This window comes from Phyllostomus hastatus, unplaced genomic scaffold (assembly GCF_019186645.2).
Source record: "Phyllostomus hastatus isolate PE091 unplaced genomic scaffold, TTU_PhHast_1.1 phas_contig_86, whole genome shotgun sequence".
Taxonomy (NCBI): domain Eukaryota; kingdom Metazoa; phylum Chordata; class Mammalia; order Chiroptera; family Phyllostomidae; genus Phyllostomus; species Phyllostomus hastatus.
In genome coordinates, this window is record NW_025333977.1 from 19,200,997 (window position 1) to 19,226,862 (window position 25,866).

At 36.4% G+C, this 25,866-nt stretch overlaps 1 protein-coding gene across 1 annotated transcript in view; it reads right to left on the bottom strand.

The window, feature by feature from the left end:
• Positions 1-646: 646 nt before the first annotated feature.
• Positions 647-25,866, bottom strand: part of SERPINI2 (serpin family I member 2) — a 31,174-nt gene continuing 5,954 nt past the window's right edge. The window contains exons 3-9 of the mRNA XM_045851713.1: positions 24,194-24,424; positions 22,619-22,813; positions 22,347-22,539; positions 11,753-11,850; positions 7,905-7,991; positions 4,786-4,875; positions 647-893 (exon numbers count right to left, since the gene is read on the bottom strand). Of these exons, the coding sequence (XP_045707669.1) occupies positions 817-893; positions 4,786-4,875; positions 7,905-7,991; positions 11,753-11,850; positions 22,347-22,539; positions 22,619-22,813; positions 24,194-24,424 (971 nt within the window). The 3' untranslated portion in view covers positions 647-816. The remainder of the gene's footprint in view (positions 894-4,785; positions 4,876-7,904; positions 7,992-11,752; positions 11,851-22,346; positions 22,540-22,618; positions 22,814-24,193; positions 24,425-25,866) is intronic.

Sequence of the window (25,866 nt, forward strand, 5' to 3'; positions counted from 1 at the left end):
CCATCTGACATTTCAGGGCATTCAGAGGAAGGGTTCTGCACTTAATCTTTATAGATTAAAATCTTCACTCGAACACTTTCTTAGCTCAGTGTTGTAAAATTTCAGAAGGTCAGCCTCTTGAATCACACTAATTTAGCTGCCACTTTGCCACATAAGAAAGCTTTATAAAAGCTTGTATCATTTCTCCTTTCTAGACATGTTGACAGCTTAAATCAGAACAGAAAAAAAATTATGTGTCCTAAAAGGTATTAAAACAAGGCAAATGTTAAATGCAACAGAGAATGTCTAATTAAGATTAGCAAAAAAACTCAAAATTTCTCTATTTTCATAGATACTAGACCTCCACAACTTAAGTGGCACCCCAGAGAAGCACGCACACACACACACACACCAGCCACTCCATTAGCCCTTGCTTCCCGAGGGCCCGGACAGGGCTATTATGTCTGGGAGTAAACTAGTCCAGTGTTCTAGCAATATAGGGGCTTTCAAATCTAAGACAGAAATTTGAAATCTAAGTAAGAAATCTAAAATACCTTACACAAGATTGTTCTAATATATTAATAGCAGTATGGATACAGGTTGACTGCTTTTGACTCATATAGACTTCATAAAACACACAAAAAAGAATAGAAGCACTAAATAAATGTTCATTTCTTGATAATTTGATTTATTCATTAATATAGGTCTATGTTAATAAAGATTAACACAGGCACAGTTTAAAACAGAAAAAGATACATAGAATATATTTGCAAGATGATGATATTTCCAATCAATAATTTTCTAGTAATCAATCACCTTATCATCTGTGCATTTCATTCAGAGTGAATCTAAATCTCTTCCTTTCATTTTCTGGGTATCAGGACTTGTCACCCGTCCTATAAATACAATTGAATCTAGAAAAGAAAAAATATATTTTATGAATTTCTGGAAGAAAAAAGTTAATAGTAATTAGTTTTTCTTACTAATTTAACAAATCAGACAAATAAGCAATGTCAAACAACAAAACCCTCTCCTTTGCCTGAAATAAATAATGTTATTTAAAGTAGTTATTATTAATTACTTTCTGGTAATTTATAAAGTAAATTAATACCCACAACAACTTGTCATGAAAAATACATTAGTCCAGTTTTTCATATAGGAAAGCAAAAATAAAGTGACCTAGAAGTGTTCTTCTAAATATAGAGACTCAGTCAAGCAAACACAGCATAATAAAATAGTGATAAGCATGATAGAGTTTTAAATTTAATGCATTAGCAGTCATCTTTTAATGCATGTAACATAAGCCCTGAGGGTTAAAAGTACAGCTTCTCAAGATCTTCAGCTCTGATTCAAAGTTCACTGCTAAAGACAATGTTTTTATATCTCCAGTGCTTTCAAAACCTCATGGAGGTGATATGGTATACATCACAAATGCAAATGCCTATTTCCAGCCATTTTGTGCTCACAGGCGAAAAGTGACTAAGAACTAGAGAAAAAAACAGAAAGAAATGATGTGTTGAAAATCCATTCACCTTTTTTTTTTATTCAACCAGGGTAAGGAAAGTGGTTTGAATGTACTATGTCATATGCTTTAAGTTCTTTACAGTCATATGGAATTAAGGTTAATTTCAAAAGTGATCAAATGAGTTCCATGCAATTTTAAAGCTGATGAAAATTATATTTTAATGTCTTTGCAATAACAGTGATAGAGTCCTTTTTCATTAACTTTTGTACAGTTCAGTCTAACAACTACACACTCTTAGAAGAGACAAAAGCATAGAAATAGATGTAATCTCTAGCAGACTTTCTCTTCTTTTTCTGAATAATTATAATCAATAATAACTTTATGGAAAATTGTAATCAGTAGTAATTAAAAATATCAAAATAGTTCTGGGAAAAAAGAAAGAAAACTAATACTCCTATTTTTCAGACAGATAAGGATGCATAATTAACTTCTCCCAGGATAGCTGAGATGGTTCTTGTTACAATAAGAATCATCAGTGACTCATATCTTTATAATGCTATGGTATCAAAATTCCTATGAGAATTATTTGTTCAGGAAATTGTTAGAGTAACTTTTACAGAAATTCACAACTGAAGACAACAGTTGAAAATATTAAACACTCGGAAATGTAGGACATTATACAAAAACCACTTGTTTCAGCCTTTGCAATCAGCTTCTTTGACCCAGGAGAACCACCTTTTAAATTAAGTGTTCATGCATTCACCAGTCTACTCTCTACTACACTGAGAAGGTTAGTGAAATCTCTTCTGACATAATAGCAATGGATTTAGAGACAGGATGAAACAGAAATCATAACTGTTTTCATTTTTGTCTTCATGCCCCCTTCTTAGAAAGGTGTCCCATATTAAATTATCATATTTATACACATCTATATAAGATGTAAACAACTTTTGCCTCTTAATATTAAAATATAATAGCACAATCGAAGCTAATGGCTTAAAATAAAAGATTTCTTAATAAATATCCTGCAGTCTGTTTCTCTCTTCAATTCAAGACCTGAAAGAGTTCTAAACACAGTATTTTTTAATATGCATATGGTACTGTCAGTTTCAAAATCGTGATTCACTACTTTCTCAGAAATGACACCTTTCATGTAGCATCTTTCACAATTTTCTCAGAAAGTCCCTAATGTTGGCCTATATCCTCAGCTCCTGAGCTCCTGAGCCCCTCATCCTAAAAGAATAAAAAACATTCTTTATACCCCTGGAAGTTCAGCTTAGTAATAGCTCTGACAAACTACATGAAAATATAAAACTAACTTGATAGAAAAATACAAATAATGCATGGATCTTACACAATTTTTAAATATCGATAAAAATTGTTGCACTAAATCTGAAATAATTCATCTTCATACCTCTGAAATTGTCAAATGAATATATTTTATGTAGAGCATTAAGCCTCTTAGTAATCTACTATGCTATGCAAAATCACCATCTTCATCAATCTAAATGATTTCTTGAGTTCATTTGTGAAAGAAAAATAAATAAATCTCTGAATGTGTGTTATCTTAAGATAATAGCCCATTATACATTTTATATGGTCACAATTTATAGCCCCTGACCAATGGGTGAGCATTCATTTTAAATAATACTTTAAGGGAATAACCCTAGTTTAGAAAGTGACATTACAATTAAGTTCATAGAAGAGTAGAAATTGTCATTAAGATCTGATAATGAAGCCATATCACAAATAAATAAGTAAGTACTTTATTTTAGGTTTTGAATCTCACTGCCATTTAACTGATGACTATTGCATGGCCTTAGTCATCAACTTAGAAAACACAGAGTCAAACATTGCTATTCTATATGCTATTATTTCCTTGTTCATTGATGCCCAATGTAGCTTCATTTCTTTCTGTTCTCCATACTCAGTAATTGCATAGTAATTGTAAGAAATTAGAGTTATTCAAAGGTTAAGTATGTATGAATCAAATGACATACTCAGAATATCTTTAAACACTGACACATCAACTGCAGGAATTGAAGTTGTGTTTATGTAATTTCAGCCACTATGAAACTGTTCCACTGTTCCCATAGCTTTCAGAAGGGCCATTCAACATTAGTTTCATGGAGCCTGAATAAAGAGACTGGCATATCCTTTAAGGGACCAATCACATCAAAATCCCTAGTTAATCTAACAGATATAGATTATGAATTAACTATTTCTCCCTTCCATGTAAACCAATTTATACAGAGAAACTTTTTTTTCATTTTCCTTTGTGTATTCAGTCATTCACTCAATACTATTTATTGATTTGTTTATAGTAAACACTATGGGCCAGACAGGATTTTATAGACTTCGTATATTCTTGTATTTACCTTATGAGATGAGTTATTATGTTCATGTAGGAGATAAGGAAAATATGACGTAGAAAGTATAAGTGATTGTGTTACAACTATTAGCTCATTGAGCTGGGACTTGAGCCCAGGTCTGACACTCAGTCCATACTCTCAGTCTCTAGGGACACAGATATCATGTGCAAGGCACTCTGCCACATACTGGGCTGGATATGTGAATGAATAAAAAATGATTTTTGCTCTCCTCCGGTTTATAACCTTCACATAGTCATCATGACTCTCGGAGTCCTGAATATAAACTTGGAGAAAGTTCTCTCACTGGATCACACTCCTGACCTCCCTTTTTCATAAAAGAAAGCACAGAAACATCTGCCCAGATAATTTGTATTTCCACATGTTGGCATTGAGTCGAATGCCAATCCAATCCATCACTGTGATCTCTACCTTTTGTACCTACCTGCATTATCTTTCACCAAATGACCGCTTCAGAGATTTAGAATTATGTTTGGCCCCTCCCTCCCACTCAGAGTCTATACGTACTACTCACTTACTCTTTTGGAATCTACCTCTGAAACTTTTCACAGCTCTACCACTCTCAATCTGGACTCATCTTGTAGCATTGTAGACAGCTGACTTCAGAGACAAACACGTCCTACCTAGTCCCTCTCAGCCACTTAGACAAATTACCTAACCTCTGTCAGAGCTTCTGTGTCTTTATTGGGCAAAGGTCTAACTTACTGAAATTATGTCAATTTAAAGATAATATTCAAAATGGTTAGCACATATAATAGGTAAGTGAACTGCTATTATTACCACTGCCTTTGTTTAGGTCCTTGATATCTCTTAAAATAGGATGCCTGGTACAAAACAAGCACTCAACAAATACCCATTGCAAGAATAAGTGATTCAGATATGCAGATTGCAATTAGCAGCTAGGAATCTGTTTAACCAAATAGCTCCCCCAGGGAATTCTCAAAAAGGTACCTGTTGGGTTATTCTTCATAATAAAGAGAAACGGATGGTTTGCTGTAAATTGGTTTCTAGACAGGCTCATGATCACAGGGATGTGTACTCCTATAAAATAGAGACAATGATTATAGATGTTCACATTAAAGTATCGGTGAAGAAATTTTTTTTAAATTAGTAAAAAATATATATATCCGTAATGTTTTTTGTAGACAGGAAAGGTCATCTGGTTTGAGGAGTTAACATGTGGAAAAATTACCATTTTCTAAATGCAGAAAAATTTGGAATAAATTTGAAAACCAGAAAGCAGAAGAATAAATATTGGATCATTCATAGACTAATTCCAACTTCACATTTATGCTCAATGAAGAAGAAAGCGAGATACTAGATTCAATTTAGTAAAAGCAGTTGAAATATTTCATCTTTTAAACAGTAATTTTCTTCTCACTTTTTATTTACATTATGTGATTTATTCTTACAATGTTTCAACTCTAATTTCTATGCAGATATGTTTGCACTTTATTTCTATTCTTCAGGCTTGTGGTAATCATATCTGAGTTTAAATTCATTTTTTTAACTTACCTTTCCAAAATTATTCTGTGAGTTCAGAGCTTTTAGGACTTGTGCTGTCAATGTGCGTGGGGTTTTTATCATGAGATTAGAAGCTGAGATTTGCTGCCTTGGCAATTATTTACTATGATAATGTATGCCATGCTGCTCTGTGGTGTCATTTGTCAATATTGAGAGTGGGTAAATTTAAATGATTTAATTTTTTCTTTCTAGATTAAATATCTCTACACTTAAGTCAGATGTTTTCTTTACTAATAGTACAATGATTTCATACAATTTTTTAGACCTATGAAAAAATAATTATTTAAAAATGTAACTTGTCCGTTCAGAGTTGAAAAACAATTGTACCAAAGGAAAAAAACGGTTCTTCTGCACTCTTTGGGGTGTGCAAATTAAACTGACAAAAATAGATTAACAGAAGACACTGTTTATTTTTTATCTAACAGGAGCTTCACAGAAAAGACGTGAATGCCCAAAGAAGTGGTTAGGCTTGAGCACTTACATATACCATATTTACAAAGGTTGGTAAATTGTGGGGAAGAGAATAGTCCAACGAAAAAGGATGTGGACTCTCGGGAGTGGTAAAATGTGGAAAGGTAAATAAATATACAGGGAAATTAATGGTACATTAGGTTTATTCACCAAAGTTTGTTAGGCAGACTCATTTCACTGCCAGCTTCCTTCTCCTGTGATAAAGGTGCAAATTTATGCCCTGATTTAGGCAGACAGGAGCGGGTAGAGAGCTCTTTTTGTATCTCTTGTTTCTCAATTGCCTCCAGCTCAAAATAGCATTTTTGCCAAAAGTTGCATATTTGGGGGTGGCATGTTCTGATCCTTTTCACAATAACAGATAAACTTAGTAACGTAAAATACATAGCACTGTCCTATCTGGATTATCAGGGCTTTGTTGCCCAGATTACCAATGAATACAGGCCCATGTCTGAATTAATAAGATAACCAGAAAAGCAACATCAGTCCAACTCCCATTCTCATTGGGTGAATACCAGAGCTCCTTTGTTCATTAGCAACCCCTGAGCACAGGCCTGAAAGTTAAAATACGCTGACTCTACTGCGGTGTAACAAATCAGGGTCACCTCTGATCCCTTAAGGATCGATACAGCCTCTTAGAGAACTTTAGACTTAAAGTGAGAGCCAGGGGACAATAGCAGAGAGAGCTCTGAACATGAAGTTAGGGAACTGATTCAGTTCAAACTCAGCCATCAAGGAATAGTCTGACCCCAAGCAAGTCACTTCTTGCTTGGGGTCACACTACTGGGTCTGTTTTTTCACAAGTATAATGACAGGCTCAGAAGAACACTTTTGATTCTACGTAAAAGCAGCTGTAAAATTCTACATGGGGAGTAACCTCATACCAATGTTACCTTTTGATATCTCCAAGAACTGAAATATTGCATCCCCTCCAATGTAAGTTCCTTGAGTACAATAATTCAAACGCTTCCAGAGATGATGGAATGAGAAAGTCCAGTGTGTCACACCCATATGTCAAAACCATTGGCACTAACTACATTACAAATTAATCAAGAAATTCACATATAAAAACTTACAAAATTACCAATAAGATAGTTTAAATAATACATATTATTGCATATTGGTTAGAATCTAAGTAGTCTAAAAAATTAATGTAGACACATGAGGGATTCATTAAAGTTGCTTTTTCATTTCTAATTAAATTTAAGGCTTTTCTCTAATTATTATTTAAGTGTCTCATATGCACCATGGCTACTATTCAAAATGTCATTTGTTCAAGGGAATATATCATAGAGGAGTTGGTCTCAAACTGTAATGTATACACAGAGCACCAGGAGACCTTGTACTTTTCTGATTCAGCAGGTCCGAAGTTGGGCCTGAAGTTCTGCACGTCTAACCAGTTCTTGAGTGGTGCTGATGCACTATGCTTGCAGTAGCAAATACAGGCTGCCAGCCACTGCAGAGCACTGGTTCACAACCCTGGAAGCACAGTGGAAATATTTAGGGAAACTTAAGAAAATGCTAGAACCTAGATCTTTTCTCCAGACATACAGCTTTATCTCAATGATTATTTTGGGCTGTGTACCAAGCACAGGATTTTTAAAAGCTTTCCAGGTGATTCGAATGTGCAACTAAGTTGGAGAACCATTACCATGGAGATAATGGCAAGAATCAATGACAAAAGACTAACATGGTGTGATGGAAGAATGAAATTAACAATGACTTAACAGTGAGCATTTCTGAACAATAATGTTTTTTTTTTTATTTGAGCCTAAAGTTTTCCCCACATGTCCCATCTGCTAAGTGACAGGTAATCCAATTTGCAAATAAGCGTATATCAATAGACAGGCCTCAACCCCTAATCAAATTCTTTCCTCTCTTTTTGCATTACACTATAGCTGCAGAGATGCATAAGCACCTTATATAACCAACTCCTTTTTTTTTTTTTTCCTTCTTATAGAGGACAAGACAGAAGGAGTGAAAAGTGAGATTAGAGTACTGCAAAAGCACCAGCACCCTAATACTCACTGCCCCCCAGTCTTTTCTCCCTGCCTGTTGTTGTGAATCACTTGTCCTACCAGTAGATGATGCAGCTTCACTGCCGTCTTCATTTATCTCAAAGAAAACTTGCTGCATGACCTGAGAAATGTACACCTCGGAGGAATCTGTTGGAAAATATAAAAGTGTATTTAAGAGTTAAAATTCAGAGACCTTGTTTATTTGGTCTCAGGTTAATTACATTTTCAAATGAATAAAGAAAATGAGATAAAGAACCTCTTTCCAAGTTAGTTAATTTGCGAGAGATAAAAGTGGTTTAGGTTTAGCTTTTGCAGGAATGGTTTAGAGACAGGTACAGAGACGCAAGCTTAGCCCAGATATAAAAGGTAAAGACAGAAGGGTGTGACCCTCAAATCAGATCTCTCATTAAGTGAAATATTTGAATGGTCAGCAGGTTTTGTTCCTTTTAGCCACGGTCTACAGAGAAGTTGAAAGAGGCTTTATAGATTCGAATTAATCTCACCCTATGTATTCAACCTCAAAGCCAACTTGCCTTTTAAATCCTCTATTCAGTTTTGATCTGAGTTTAAAATGAAATTTACTTTCCTTTAAGACTGCTGAAACAATGAAAGCCTAAAGAGCTTTTGTGGTATCAGTTACAAAATCACTTCAGAGCTAGACTTTAAAATGTCCAAGTTTTCCGCATATGATGGTGTCATACAACGTTTTGTTCTGGTGGATACAAGCCGAGAGGGATGGCCCCTCTTCTCTTTTCAGTGGAGCATATGTATGTGTGAACGTTGCCCACACAGTGGCCTGTGAGGATGGTCTCCTTGAGAAGGGGGAAGAGACACCCCAAGTTCAGAAGCCATCAGCCTTCCCACTCTGACCAAGTTCCACAGAGAGACAGCTAAAATGTGGCCAGGCATTCAGTGGTGAGGAGAGTGGAGAGGAAGACTGGCTCTGAAACTTGCAAAAAAGGAGAAAAAAGAGATTCTTGCTTCTTGAGACAAAAGCTGATGTGGTGCAGGTAGACTCCACCCAAACCACTCAATGTTGAAGGATTCAAGAAGAAATGCCTTAGCAAAGGGGAACCAGCTTTGTAAGCTTGCTGAAAAGTAAATGTCCTCAGGCAAGACAGAAGTCATTAAGGAATATTTGCATAAGAAACAGCTTCCCATCCACTAAAAATAAACTCTGAATCACTCATGATGATTGTATTTGGGCTCTGATTACTTTTATCCTCTTCTACCCGCCTGTCTTCTTCACCCAGCTACAAAGTCAAGCATCAAGTCCTTAACCCTAGCTCTCCTGCTGCTTAGAACTTCTTTCTCCATTAACTCCCTTGTTATTCAGGTTTCAGCAAAATGTCACTTCCTAATAGCAGTCTTCCCTCACCTAATTCTGACATACAAGATGGAGAAAAGTAGACATTCGCCTTCTTGTGTAGATTAACTGAAAAGGAAGAGAATGTCTTTAAGGTCAGGTAACAAGCTCCTTTTTTCTCCAGGATTGCCAGGTATATGACAGGATTCACACAGAAAACACAAAGTAGATGACTTAGAGGACTACACCAAGGGCCAAGATCTAAAAGCAGGTTGGGGAGAAGTAGAGAATTTCACCCACTTTCACAATGCCACCAGACTAAGTGACTCGGGCTATGAGACTGAGCAACTTGGTCTTGTGTATTTCACCTTACCTCACAGAGAGCCCAGTCTTGAGAAAAGAACAGGACATGGGAGGTAGTAGGCCAGAACAAGAAGTCTTGACTCCATAAACTCACTCATTTAACCTATGTAGTAATACATTCCCTTAATTTTCTATGAAAATTCCACATATGTCTTTGTCAAATTAAAAAGACAAAAAAACCCTCATATAGATGCTAGAAAATGTGCAGGTAAATATTAATGATCCATTTGCCCCATTTTTCTAATTTAACATATATTGAGTAACTACTTTGTGCCAGATGTTGAACCAGGTGACTTACATACATCTTTTTATTTATTTATGCCACTAGAATAATTATTTCTTTTAACAGATTTATACATTGATGCTCAGGAGGTTAAATATTTTACTAACAATGACATAAAAAGGAATACCATCAGTCAAATCTTCATCTTAAAATTTTCATGCTAATTCTCTGAAAACATTTCACCCAAAACTTCTGAACTGCCCTGGCTGGTGTGGCTCAGTGGGTTGAGCACCGGCTGGCAAACTGAAAGGTTGCAGGTTTGATGCATGTCTGGGTTATGGGCCAGGTCGCCAGTAGGGGGCGTGCAAGAGGCAACCAATCATTGATGTTTCTCTTCCTCTCTTTCTCCCTCTCTTTCCCTTTCTCTATAAATAAATACATACATACAAAAATTAAATTAATTTTAAAAATAAAACTTCTGAACTACATTAGTAAAAGGTAATGTCTCTTTTGTGTAAATATCCTGTAGCACTAGTGGTGGGCTGGGTCACAGTAGCCTTCAGTGAATGCTTATTACACAAACGAAAGGTAGGGAATAGCACTGAATTCACTCTTTTCCTAACTGCCAGGGACAGTGCCAGCCTTGGCTGTGGTTGTTCTATTTCAGACAATAAGACAGAACCAAAATAGTTAAAACAAATCAAGTAGGTAATTCAAGAGAAAAAGAGCTGAAAATGTTGGACATTTATTCTCTATTCAAGGCTATTCTCTGGCACAAATTATTTTATGAATCATTTTGAAAGTATTTTCTTGACAAATCTGCCTATAAAGAGAGATTTTATACAATTCACAAATTGCTGGGAATTTGCAGAGTAACTGAAATTTCCAAAAGACAGCTAGTAAGCTTGCAAAGGCCAAAAAGAAGTTTAAGATGAAGAGGTGCTAGAAAAATGGCTTGCTTCCTTTCAGGTGCCTGTGTTCCAGGGCACACTCAGGCGGCATCCTGTTGCAGTAGTTAGTGTTGACTGCTGCATTCCTGATACTGAAGAAGTTGTCAAATATATTAGATTGATCTGTCCGTGTGAGAACCAGTAGCTAAATCACGTGTGAAGGTGAAAATGAATATCTATGTCACCTGTGCGCCTCACCCAACTCTTCCACCAGGAAAGCTCATTACTGTTCATTTACCCACATAACTGATGAGTGAAAAAAATAATGAATACTTCTTAAAGCCCAGATATTTATATCATAATACACAAAATTTCCATGTTATACTACAAAAGCCCATCAAATAGATAGGCTTGTATTATCAGGCCTAGTTCATAAAACAGAAGTCTGAATTTAAAAGAGGGTAAGTAACTTGGGACTAACTGGCCCTCCTTATCCATCTTTTCTGTTTAATTGTGTATTTTTGAACCCATGGGTGCTGCCAGGATGAGAAGAATTAAAAGGCTGCCTTGAGTTTTATTGTGCAAGGGAGCATCTTAACCCTGCACAATTTCCCAGATTCGAGTTGGCATAAGAGTATCTCCTCAGCTTTGTCGTCAGTCCCAAGCTAACTAAACCTACAGTTTCTAGATTGTGCTCAGCATCCAGCATGTTGTCAATGCCAATTTCATGGGTTCTGATATTACTGAATTAGCATTTACAAATTGGTTTATACGAGTTTTATTAGCTCTGCTTAGATGAGAGACTCAACATTGTAATTCCCATTGTTCAAATAAGAAAATCCAAATAGGGCCAAAATAAAAGCCCATATAATACTTTACCTACATTGTTTCATTACGAGAAAAGTCAGAAGGCTTATCTAACATTGTAGAATGATTTCTGGCTTTCATTAAGGAAAATACTTAAATGCAAAATAGAGTGCTGGTTTACAGACAGCTCAGGCATTTATTCATCATTGAGCTGTATTTTCTGGGACTGAATGCTCCTTCAGGTTTAAGATCAGTCAGTTAACATAGTTACTAAGAAAATACATTAACCAGATAATATAAGAATTATTTATCATATTACCTGTTATTCCAGAAAGGTCACAGCCACCACTAAATATTTCAGTAATGTTCAAAGAATACAAAGCTTCTTTGAAATCTAATTTTTGTTCTACTTTAAATCTGTTAGAAAAAAGAGAGAGAGATAAAACATATTGAAACACTATATACATTTGCTACCAATTTTTTTTATCTATCAGCTGGATAACTTGGAAAAGATTATCTTGTGAAATCTTTTGTTTTCATTATTGCAGTTACATTTCCTTACATTTCCACATACTCTATTTCTCCAGTTCCACTAAGTAGGTCTGGGTTGTTAATAACTTGATTTCCAGATAAAAGTTTGGTGGGAAGGGGAAAAGAGTACTCCATCTTTTGAAGTAAAAATTCTCCAACTAAACAGGGCGAGAGTTTAAGTTTTCAATTGCTTGGCTCCTTCTCTAAAAGTATAAATAGTCCCCTCCAGCAACTATATACACTCAGATTTTTTCATACCATCCAAGACTGTTCCTGGCAGATGTCCAAGATGCTATGAGAGGGGAACAGGAGCCAACAATCCTTGGAGGGAATTGTTGCCTACTGAAGTACAAAGAAGCATTAATAACCTATTATCCTTCCCATCCATTGTCATAACTAATGTGACTTCCTTCAGTTTATGGACATACCTAATGTCTTTCCAATAAGCCCAGTAATAGGGGTAAAACTTTGCAAAGGAGCTAAATATCTTCCAAGTGAAATAAAAGATAAACAATATAGGAGAAAAACAAAAATGTTCAGTACTTCCAATGTCGGGCAGAACCCAGGGAAGCCAAGGGAGGCCTCAACCCAATCCACCTCCTTGTCACAGAACAAGAAGGAATTCAAGAGCCTGACAGACTGACTTAGCAAAGCACAGTGAATTTATTAAAGCAATAGTACACACTCAAGAAGTGAGAGTGGGTGACTTTGAAGAAGGAACTTGCTGATGGGGGGTCTGGGTGGAAGGCTTTTATTAAACATGGGCAAGGGGGTAGACAGGGTGGTCTTCTGCTTCTGACCCTCATAGGCTCAACTTTGACTCTCCTCTGCAGGTGTTGATATTTTTTGGTCCTCCAAATTACCAGAAATTGGGGAAGGGGAAGTGGGGGAACAGGGGTCAGTGAAATTTGGCTCTCTGATTGTCCCAGCCAGGACAGAGAAGAGAAGGAGAAAGGAAGGGGTAGAGCTTGAGGCCTTTGTTTCCCATTCTATCTTTCCTGCCTCACTTCCAAGGCAGGGCCATAAATTAGGACTCCAGATTCAGCTCCCCTCTCCAGGTTGATATGAAGAGGGACCTTACACAGGGATTCCCCTAGGCACTGACTGAGCCTTGATGCCAAGTCAACAGCAATCACTGAAGCTTACTTTTTTCCATTTCAGTAATAAATAATAATAATAATAATAATAATAATAATAATAATAATAATAAAAGCCAATCCTCACTGACTTTACAAATGCTTACAGTATCAATTTGCATTTGAAAACCATGTTGGAAACTTTGTTTATGAATGAGAAGAGTGTAAAATCCTCAAATAGGGGCTATGTATATTCCTACATTAGCCAAATTCCCAGGCAACTCCTGCCCACATTGCTCTGCCTGTGCCTGGATGGGCATTTGCCTCTGTGTTCTCAGGTTTCAATGCAGACGCAACTGCTCAAGCGCTAGACCCTAGCTTAGGTAACAGGTAAGCCCACATCTAAGGCTAGAAATTAGCTTGGGCAGCCGGTGTAATTAGATCACAGTTTTAATTGTCAAATACTGAACAAACAGCTTCTTAACTTTAATTTTTCAAAACAAAAAGAGCCACAGTAGAAATGTACTGGGTTTAAATTGTTTTAGGTAAAATATTATGCACTTTTGGAAGATGTTAATTCATTCAAAACCCTAGTTAACTGGGAATGGGTACAACAGGAACACTCAAATCTACTGATAATGAAAATAGCTAGCTTTATGCCAACTGTTTTCAACTTCCTGCTAAGAAAGATATTGGTTTTGAGGGTTTGTTTGCTTTTTTATTACCACACTCTATTTTTAAACTGAATGGAGTACGGGCTTCTAAAAAGTGGAGAATAAATGTCCCACCAATAAACTAGTTTAAGGATAATAGCAAGAATACTGTAAGACTTATTACAACTTCTAATAATGCCTAATTGTTACCAGAGTCATTTAAGTAACAGTTCTGCATATAATACAGTCCAGTGAAACCTACAGCAATAGAAAACCATTTAACCCAACTAAACAGGATGAAAATTTAATAAAAGTATAATCTACAATCACTTTCTAATTATCCATAATTATTGGAGCCATGAATAGCCATGTGTGAAGTAGCACTTCCATATGTTAGGCACTTAATATAGATTATAGTTTTTATTCCTCACAAAACTCCAAGAAATTAGCATTATTATTTTCCATTAGTATTCTTATTAACGTATAAAAAAAAAGTAGAGGTCTCAGGAGATTGATTTTCGGGTTAAAGGTCAAGATAGCAGACAGGTAGGACTCAAACTTAGGCCCATTCCAAGTCAAAGCTAATGTGCTAATTCCCATTGCCACCTAATAAAAATATAATTCAAAATCATCAATATATGCATAAATAGTATGAATTATACACCTCTTCCAAATTTTGTCTTGATATTTATTCTAGATTTTGTTCACTTCTTTTTTCCTTGGTCTTCCTCTAAAATTGTCAAAAGAATACAGCAAAGTAAAAGAATGAGCAAAAGACTGGATAGACAATTAACAACTAACTAATCATGAAATTAATGTTTTAACATATATAAACATTATGTATTTTCTTGCAAGACAGAAATTGGCTGCCAAATGCAACCATTGTGTTTAAAGTTGTCTTACACAGGTAAAAAAAAATAAAACAAAACAATTCAGAATTTCTATTTTGAGATGGATGTTTTGAGATGTTTCTTCCTTTTCCTTTATAACAAAGACTCTTTTTTGATAAAAAAAAAAGTTGTGGTTGGGTCCCCTTGCTATCCCCATCTTTATTGTTTGGAATCCCAGCTTTGATACACTAGGCTTGAATAATCCTTAGAATGTTCAGCCTTAGAACCAACCAAACCAAATTTTGAAGTTGCCCACAAAGATAAAAATATAACATAATCCTCGACAATGGTGAACCTGGACTATTATGTTAATGAATAGTAGTTTCTGGTCACTTTCTAACCAATTACCTCAAAGTGTGTGTGCATGTGTGTGTGTGTGTGTGTGTGTGTGTGTGTGTGTGTGACTCTATTAGCGTCAAGGTTAAACTAAAAAGGATTTATGTTATTAAATACATACAAAATATGCCTGCACAATGTTTAATGTGAATTTGGGATTTGAATTTGCATCAGGGTCCAGTAGGTTAAAGCAAATGAATATTTTGTAATTACTACTGCAGCTGGTCATGACATATCTTTTCTCATATCCAGCTTCATTTTCCCTGAGTTCACCTTCTTTCACCCACACACCATTCACATTCATCCACTTAGAGATTCACAGCTGGCCAGGCCTGGGATTGATTTCTAGCTCAGCAAGAATAGGATACTTCATGTCCTGCAGCAGGAATTATCTTTTTTCAAAAGTCTCCTTGCACTGCTGCTCCACATCTTTCATCTTGCTGCTCATTCTACCACTGACCATTTGCTCTGTTCTGTGCTCTCCCTCTTGCTTGTCTCGCATTACACTGTTTTCTGACTCTCGCAATTTTGGCTCTGCCATTTGTTAGCTATGTACCCACAGGCAAAGTATTTACTTGTCTTCACTTTATTTGTAAAGATGAATATCAAAATAGATCTTTATCAAATTTATTATGGGAATGAATGAGATACAGTAAGAAGGAGAAGATTTGAGACTTCTGGTCAAGATGGTGGCATAAGCACACATGGCTCACCTCTTTGTACAACCACATAAAAATTACAACTAAAATATAGAACAGCCATCACTCAGAACCATCAGAAATCGAGTTGAATGGAAGTCTGACAACTATTGTATTAAAGAAACCACATCCATCCAGATTGGTAGGTGGGATACAGATGCAGAACAGGTTAGTCTCACACACACATGTGGTGGATAAAAATTCAAGAGGGTTATCTTGGGGGTGCAGAGTCCCAGCCCCACACCAGGCTCCCCAGGCTAGTGTTCCAGTGCCAGGAAAATAAGTCCTCACAACTCTGGCTACAAAAACCAGTGGAAATTCAGTTGGTAGAAGAAACTTCTGGAGGCCCAAGCAGTTTCTCTTAAAGAACCAGCACACAGACTCACCTACTAAGTCTCATTCTCTCTGAGCTCCAGCACTGGAATAGCATCCTGAAAGGCACCAGTGGTATACTAGGAGAAACTGAAGTGTCTGGCATCAAGACAAGCAGAGGTCATTGTCCCTTTGCTGAACCTTCCCCCTACAGAGCCACAGAGCCAGCAAGCTGATGCCATATCTGAGACTCCATCAACCTAGCTAACACTGTTTGACCCACCCTGGATATCCCCAGAGATTCTGTCCCACCTAACTTATGGGCCTACCCAATTTACAGGCCCACCCAAGCTACTTTTCCATATGAATGGCAGGTCTTGACTCATGCTTCACAACTTCTTAAATCCTATCAAACAAGCAACAGCCAGCCTAGATTTCCAAGCACAGCAAAAGTAGCAGCCATCTCAGATTGCTTTATAGCTCAGGCAAGGTGGCTCTGGGGCAAAATACAGGTGGGGGTTGACCTTAGCCAGCACCACTTGGGAAACCCCAGGGCTGGCACACCCAGGGGACAGCTACAGACCACATCAGAGCACCACCAACCAGCTCCTGCACAGCTGATCCTCCACAGAGGGCAGAGGTTTGTGGCAGCTGACTGGCCTAGGTAAAACACTCCCATTGATCTGCCAGCAACAACCAGAGCTCAACTACAAGAGGAAGATGTACTCACCCACAAGAAGGTGCACCTTGAGTACCCAGCTTGGGTGATAGGGGAGGCTGTGCCACTGGACCCTACAGGACACCTACTACATTAGGCACACTACCAAGACATGGAGTCAAAACCACTTACCTAGTACACAGAAACATACAGGGAGGCTGCTGAAATGAGTAAACAAAGTAACATGGCCCAGATGAAATAACAGATCAAAACTCCAGAAAAAGAGTTAAATGAAATGGAGATAAGCAATCTATCAGATGCAGAGTTGAAAACACTGGTTATAAGCGTGCTCAAAGAATATAGTGAGGACCTCCGCAGCACAAAGAATGATCCAGTCAGAAACAAAGGATACCCTAATTGAAATAAAGAATAATTTATAGGGAAACAACAGTAAAGTGGAGAGCCCAGAATCAAAAGCCAAGAATCAAATCAATAATACGGAACATAAGGAAGCAAAAAACCACCAATCTGAACAACAAGAAGAAAAAAGAATAATCCAAAACAATGATGATAGTACAAGCAGCCTCTGGGACAACTTCAAGCATCCTGACATTCACATCATAGGGGTGTCAGAGAAGAAGAGAAAGACCCAAAAATTAAAAGTCTATTTGAAAAAATAATGAAAGAAAACTTCCCTAATTTGGTGAAGGAAATAGACACGTAAGTCCAGGAAACACAGAGATTCCAAAACAAGATAAATGCAAAGAGACCTACTCCAAGACACATCATAATTAACATGCCAAATGTTAAAGATAAAAAGAAAATCTTGAAAGCAGAGAGAGAAAAGGTGTTAGTTGCCTACAGGGGAGTTCCAATAAGACTGTCAGCTGATTTCAAAAAAAAAATTGCAGGCTAATGGGGATTGGCAAGAAATATTCAAAGTCAAATATTCAAAATCAGGGACCTACAGCCAAGGTTGCTATACCCAGCAAAGCTATCATTTAGAATCGAAGGGAAGATAAAGAGCTTCCTACACAAGAAAAAACTAAAGGAGTTCATTATCACCAAACCATTATTATATGAAATGTTAAAGGGACTTATTTAAGAAAAAGGAAATCAAAACTATGAACAATAAAACTGCAAAAACCACAAATCTATCAGCAACTGAATCTAAAAAACAAACTAAGCAAACAAGAAGAATAGAGTCAGAATCATGGATACAGAGAGCATTTTGATGGTTGCCAGATGGAAGGGGAGTATGGGGGAATGGGTGAACAGGTGAGAGGATTAAGAAGTGCAAACAGGTAGTTTCAGAATAGCTATGGGGATGTAAATTGCAATATAAGAAATGGAGTAGCCAAAGAACTTATATGCATGATCCATGGACATGAATAATGGTGTAGGGATTGTCTGAGGGAGTGGGAGGTGCTGGGTAGAGGGAGATCAAAGGGGAAAAAATCAGGACAACTGTAACAGCATAGTCAATAAAATATAATTTAAAAATAAAAAATAAAATTAGGCCCTGGCTGGCGTAGCTCAGTGGATTCAACGTGGGCTGCGAACCAAAGCATCGCAGTTTCGATTCCCAGTCAGGGCACATGCCTGGGTTGCAGGCCATGACCCCCAGCAACCGCACATTGATGTTTCTCTCTCTCTCTCCCTCCCTTCCCTCTCTAAAAATAAATAAATAAAATCTTTAAAAAAATAAAATTAGGGTCATAAAAAAGAACAAGCCTTTAGAACAGTGTTGGCACTGTAACCAATGCTCAATAAATGTTAAAATTCAATAAAAACAATAACAAAAACAATAAGAGATAACACTGAGTACTACAATTGTTTTACATATTATCTTATATAATCTTCATACCAATCTTAAGAAGCATGCATTATCATTATTCCATATGATAATAAAAAAGTTTAGGTGAGGTAACTAAAATTATATAGTAAGAAGGGTCCAAAGCTCTTAGGCTTCAATGTTATGTTCTATTTTCCACGATCTGGTTTCAACTGTTGGTAAAAGGTACTGTGAGATGTCATATCAGTCAATATCTTTAAAGAATACCTCTCTGAACTGCTTTGGCTATTGTTGAGTTGTTACTATACGTTTGAATGAAACTATAGTATTTAACAAGTTTAAACAACTGGGCTTCCAAAAATTCAATGATAACTATGAAGCTTCTTCCTAGGAAAATTCATACGACCTTACTTGCATACATAAACTTGCTAATAATTTCAAGGTCTTTAAGGACTCTAGAATCTACTCCAGAACTCTCCAGAGTCCATGGTGCCTGGACTGCTACAAAAGAACAAAAAAAATCACAGTTCTCTCATTTCCCTGATAAGTCAAGCTTAGAAACTCAAAACAATTTCACTCATATCTAGTTAATCACACACTCCAAAGTCTGGCTACTTCACCAGTTCCTTTAGACCACAGGTACAAACATGAGGCCTGTGGGCCAATCTTGTTTTATCCAGCCCAGCACTTTGTTTCTACCCTGCAGCAGCACCCAGTTCCTTGCCCCTAGTTAAGAAGTAGTTACATTTTTATAGTCCTAAAATTACATTCAGCCCTTTGAAGGCAACCACGAGGCTGATGTGGCCCCGGTGAAAATGAGTTTGGCACCCCTACTTTAGACAATTATTACTCAGTGCCCAAATCATTGAAGTGGTTTTTAACTGATCTTTTGGCCTTTAGTTTTTCCCTCTTTACCACATCCTAAACATAACTACTATTTAGATTAAAGCAACACATTTTCATTGAACAGCTACTGTTTTACAAGTGCCTGTTTTGTGCTGGGGCCACAGAAAGGAAATACGCATAGCTCCTTTCCTCCAGGAGGTTACAGTCTAATGAGAAAGACAAACAAGTAATTTTAACATAACTACTATGCAGAAATAAACAAAAGGTGTAAGAACTTTCCCCATCAGGGAGAAAGAAAGATGTTGTGGGATCTTGCATAAAAAAGATCAAAAAAAGCTTTCTAAAATTCAAACGTTGTTTCATGGACCAATAGAAGTTATTCAAAACAATGGTGGTGGGGGTAGAAGAGAGCTGGGAAAGAGTTCAGACAAGTTGTTCAGCATAAACAAAGGCACTGTGACTATCAAATAATATATTCTAAAACACTGCTTTAATCATTCCGTTATTCTACTTGGAAATTTTTAGTAACTCCCTATTACATGCAGGACTAAGCCATCTTGATTCTTTTGAAGCCCAGTTCAACTCCTTCCTCTTTGATGAAGTTTTTGTTTACAGTTCTAGTTTCTGGTGCTTCTTGTTCCCTCTCCTCTCTCTTTCTTTATAAACCTTCTAGTGCTTACTGGTTACACCATTTTCAGGTACTTATTGTACATTGCTGCATAGTGTTAGTAAATTTCTGTTTTATTGATATTAAAGAGAGGGGAAGGAGGAGAGAGAGAAACATCAATTTATTATTCTACTTAAGTATTCATTCATTGGTTTCTTCTTGTGTGTGCCCTGACCAGAGACTGGACCCACAACCTTGGAGTATCAGGATGATGTTCTAACTAGCCAGGGCTTAGTAAATTTCTTGTGCAAATCCTACAACACTCCATGTAAGTGGTAACCATCTTATTGATAGGCAACATGTATATAAGTTTGTACCTGCCCTAGTTCCTTGTGTTGAGGGCTGTCCCCATTAATCTGTGTTTCTGAACAGGAGATACATTTTCTAATGAGTAGCAAACTAATGACTGTAAATCTGTAAGCCAGTAGACATAAGAGCTGACCCTGTCTCTCAACACTTGGTTGAACATCGAAGCGAACCCCTGTGGAGATCCCTAAAATGTTGAAGGCAAAATCCCAAGATTTCTATTGTCAGTGGAGTTTGAGACTTCCACATTATTCTCTAGGCATTTGCTACCTAGTCTGAAGAAGCTGGGGAAACCTTCAGTACAGACATTATCATCCCCATTTTATACTAATAAAACCACTCAAAACAGTCAAGTGTCTCTCCTGAGACGCTGCTGTTAGTCCATGGCAAAAAGAGTTTTTAAACTCAGGGGTTTTCTTGGCCCCAAACAGTTGTCTTTCCAAAGGGAGGGAAATGGAAAAGAGAGAAAGAAGTTAATTTGAAAAAGTTAATTCCAAAAGTTATTTCTTTTAGTAAAAAATCAACTATATGTCACATACACGATTAAATCCCCCATGGTTGGCACACGGAAGTAGCTTTAAAAAAGTACTCTTTGAAAGCCTGAAGAATGTCCAGGTAGAGATTATACAGATGATGGGGAATCAGAAGACAAATTGGAGAGAGAAAGTCAGATTTTAGAGACATGAATAATAAAGGACAAATTTTAGGAAAAGAGTAAGAAGAGAAAAATTTAAAGATAAAACTCTGGTGAACATTATTAGGGAAGCGAAAGAAAAAAGGCAAGTCAGGGAGCAGGAAAATTTTACAGAGAGAAAGAAATTAATAGAAATTCTGCCACAGGGATTAAAGAAAGATTTTTAAGAAAAATAGGATGAATAATAACATTTGGATCAAAAGCCCAGAGTTAGAATGAGAAAATGATAGGCTACCTTTATAGGACATCAAAGAAGGGAGAAAAAGAGATGATCCGCAAAAATTTATACATGTTTTGAGGTGAAGGGTAGAGAGGTGAGTTTGCTTGACCACGTATTTTCTTTAAGGAATAGGAAGCTGAGATCCATGTTTCTCGTAAGAGAAAGCAGCACAGAGCAGTACATGGAGAACAGAGGTGAAGTTGTGGTGTGGTGTGGGAGTTGGAAGAGAAGGTGATTTGAAGATAAACATGGAAACCCAAGCTCCAGCCTTGGGGAGACCAGAAGCAACTGCTTTCTGGGTTTTGCTGAACAAAATCAGTAGTTGAGGAGCTGGAGTGGTTTTATGAGCAGACTCAGGATTGAGGGTGGCTGGGGAGAGAATTAGGGGAAAAGACAAGGTGAAAAAAAGATTAAAAAATTTGGTGAGAGAAGGATCAAAATGACTGACTGGATCTTGGCTAACTGAGGGAAAAAGGAAAGCCGAGAAGGCTTAAGAGGCCAAGGATTCGGGAAGAGAGGCACACAGATAGTTAGGCCTTGATGAGTTTGAAGAAAAAAATAGAAATAAAAAGACAGAATACAATCTATTAGACATCTGTCTCTTTAAAAATTCAGATAGAGTGTGAATTGAGCTATTTGGGCACATCTTACTCTCTGGAATGTTTCCTGTCATCTAGCAGCATAATACCACAAAATTAGTGTTTAAAATGACTACTTACTGAGTCATGCCTTTGCGTTTTCCATTTTGTATTGACTGTCTAAAACCAATCCCAGGAGTCTATATAAAATTCAGTGACTGTTAGAACATTGTCTCTCAAAGGCGATTTAACGTGTCTTTTCATTGTATAGTATCCTAAGTGTTTGGGGGTTTTATTTTCCTTAAACCTGATAGAAAATAAGAATTTTAAATTCTAATCAAGAAAAAACAACCTTGTATGATAAAAATAGTGATAATTTCTTTTAACCCTAGCATTCTAGTTTGCAGAATTATATTCCCTCATCTTTATGAGAGAATACACAGCACTTCAACTCAGTCCTCCTCATGCCAAAGCAATGCTGGTGATGTTCAGACCTGCTTTTGTGTCCATAACATGGAGTAATACTTCCAAATGTGTTTTCCTTTTCATTTTTGTCTATAGCCTTTCAAGCAGTTGTTATAATTCAGCTGACTACATGAATCTCTCCATCAGTGAAAATATAAGAACCAGAATAATAAAACAACATTACCAACCTAGGGAGGCTTATTTCCACTTCCTCTTCTTGCATATCAGAGAACCATTTCAAGATTTGATGAGCAGTAATTAGTTTTTCCATTTTTTCTATGTTCACCTCTTCTGCAGGAAGTATAATGATTAAACTGAACTCGTCACTTTTGTAAGGTAATTCCAAAACCTGGTAGTTCATGGAGGATTCAGAAAAATAACCTGGAAAAGAGAAAACAAAATACTAAATACACCTGGCAATCCCCCAAGTCATGCTTTAGAGTGTGCTTTCTCATGTTACCATATTTTGTTCTCAAAATAGCCTTCATCATTGGAACTTTGACTGCTGCACCATCTTTCTTAGTGAAATTCATCAGCTGTGTATCCTCTTTTCTGAATTTTTGTTTCCAATCCCCCTTGAAATAAATAGCATTCACCAGGACAAGCCGAGTCAGAGGGCCAAATTCTTTCCCTGAAAACATGTTTTTAATTTTTCCTGTGAAGGAGATAGAAGAGGAGGCAGGAAGAAATATGCATTAGCTCAGTGGAAATACTTCAATAGAATTTTTTAAAAATTTCTCTTGCAGATCACCTAAACACACCAATTTTGAGAGTAAAGGGTAGCACTATTAAATATTTTACTTAGAAACAGGTACAAACAGGATTTACCTAGGAAACAGGAGAGACAAGATTGTCTTAAGCAAATGTGAACTGACCTAGTAACGAACTCTCTTTAGTAAGATTATTTTCTATAAATTGTTTTTCAGAAAGAAAAAAAGTTTCTTCCTGTGCATTTATTGGCATTTTTCAAATGTTATTTCAAGGTGCTCCAGCAGGTCAATCAGAATGAATAAGGTAATGGGACACCCAGTCTTCTACTCGCAGCTGCAGCCACTGACCATTGGAAGAGACAATACAGAGCTGCTAGTATGATTTTCTTCTTCCAAGAGTACCGTCTCCTATATCAATGTCCAATGAATATTTCAAAGTTATGAGACAAAGGCATGAATGGGTGCCATACAGCTGCCTAGGGATGTCCTCATTTTGTATATTATTAATAGGACTTCCCTACGAACACAACTCACAACCACCACCTCATGTTTTCAACTGACAGTTCCTGTATGAGGCTTCCCGTAAAGAATATAGTAGCATCTTACTATATTACCATCACCATTTTTTTGTAGTAAAATGAATAAGCAAATAAACAGACCACCGTTTATTGGGGACCAGATATATGCTTGTCACTTCACATAGTTATTGTTAGACTTTTTAATAGCCCTGAAATTTAATAATATCCTCATTTTAATTGAGGCATAGCTTAGAATTTGTTAAAATCTGAATTCATCTGTATGACTTTAAGCTTATGTTCTTTCTGCTGTGTCATTCTATAGTCCTTTTGGAATTTTTGCTAGCTTGTATTTAATTTCAAGTTAAGATTACCATGTTTATAATAGGACTATCAACATTTATTATTAAACATTAACACATCCAACTAAGATGTGTTAATTATTTATAGTATTTGTGAGGAAAAAAGCATTTGGGATTGACAGATCTCATTTTTATCTGGCCAAAAAGATATTATTCCTGCTGCCATACTTTAAAAATCTATATAATAACAGAAATTACTAGTAAAATTTTTCCAGTAAGAATTCCACAAATAGGTGTTTCTAAAAAAAAAAAGAATCTGTGTTTTTTTCAAAGCAGTTCATAGTTTATCTCAGTTTTGTTTTAGTTTAAATTTAAATAGCAAGGAAAAGAAATAAGAGATTTATCGCGCTGAGCCAGTTTGGTAGGGAAATATTCAACCATTCTTAAAGATATTAAAAACTATGAATACAATGTCAATAATGATTTTTATGAAAATGGAAAACTTTACCATCTGTTTTGCTTTCTACCCAGGCACTTATTGTCTCTGCACAAGCTTTTGCATCCTGAAAATCCACCACTTTTATGGCACTCTGAAAAAATTTCTTGTTGCCATGGAGATACTGTTCTTTCACAGTGAATCCTTCTTGAAGGTAGAGGGCATTGGCAAGATTAAATGTAAATTCTTGTTTTTTCTCTGAGATGGCAGAGAAAAATGACTTCAGCAGAGAAAATTCTTCTCCTAAAAAATAATTATAATGTATACTGACATGTTGAAAACATAAAAACAATAGCTTTTCAGCTTTCCTTCTAAACAATCTGATTCTTATCACTTTTTGCACCCTTAAGTATAATTAATAATCCCTTCTAATTTAGTATAAATATTTAAGCATTTATCTCCCATGGAATATTGATTTCCTAAAGAAATCAGCTTTTATATAGGAACAAAATTATCCGTGTAAATTTGAAATTTGTCAAAAACAAACTAAACAGTGTGAAGGAAACTCCCTCTTAATAGTCAAATTTAGCTTATTCTTGTTGTTGGAAATTTATCATTAGAATCTCATTTTTTGCATAACATGCAGTATTTATAAAAGGGTAATGCTAATAGATGCAGATGGGGCCTGTGACAGTGATTAGTAATTCTCTTCAACATTACTTTTATTTCCATTTAAGAAAGAATTACTCTCTTATGAGCAACTGCACCTGTCCAAGATTCGAAGTTTACAAGGCGATCCCTATAATCATTTCTAGAGATGCATAACAATTAGAATTGCCTGTTTCTTTGGGTTCATGCATCTACATACTTTGGTTGTCTACGTGAACAATAAAAATCTTTAATCATCCCACTATAGCTATTAGCTATAGCCACTAACTATAGCCACTAGCCAAATGAGTCCATCACAGTCAGCTAAGAATCGCCGTTGGCCTATTATATTTGTTTATCACTGGATCATTCTGACCACAGTGTTGTCAGAAAGGTGTTCGTGCCTATGAGAGAATTCTATGATCTTTCTCAGTGGCTTCCTATTACTCACCAAATGGCACCAATGTTTTTCATCCCCTTTGGCTTAATCCTGGAACTCAATCATTTAGTCTGGGAACTATATTTCACATCAAATGTTTATTCAGGGCCTTTGTCATATTTTCAGTTAAATACTGAAAATACCACTTCTATAACTTTAAAGGTGCTTAAATGCAATTAATTTCTATTGAAGAAACATACATGTTTTATCATTGTAAGATGCCCATTACATAAAGGCATTTAAAAATATTACTGAGATAAATCGAATACTCAGTGTCTACTGGATATAAGCATGTGTGCATGTTTGTGTGTGTGTGTTAACATTTGTCAGCCCACACGGTATCTTTGTGCAAACAAGAACACATACCTTCAATGGGTTGCTACAACCTCATGCCTCACATCTTATCCAGCTGAGTGAGTAGAGGCTACATTTCAGTCCCTAATTGCTTCTTTGTCCTGGCAGTCTTGTGTAGGTACAGCCTACACAACCATACAAGAGGCTCTGGGAAGTATGGTATATTATATTTCACACTGTAAGTCCCCATATGTGGAACATAAACACAGACAGAAAAGATGTTAGATACGAAAGTTCATCTGAAGAATTTGGGTAATTCTTTACAATCCTGTAATTCCTTATATAAGGAAGGGACGGAAGTTAA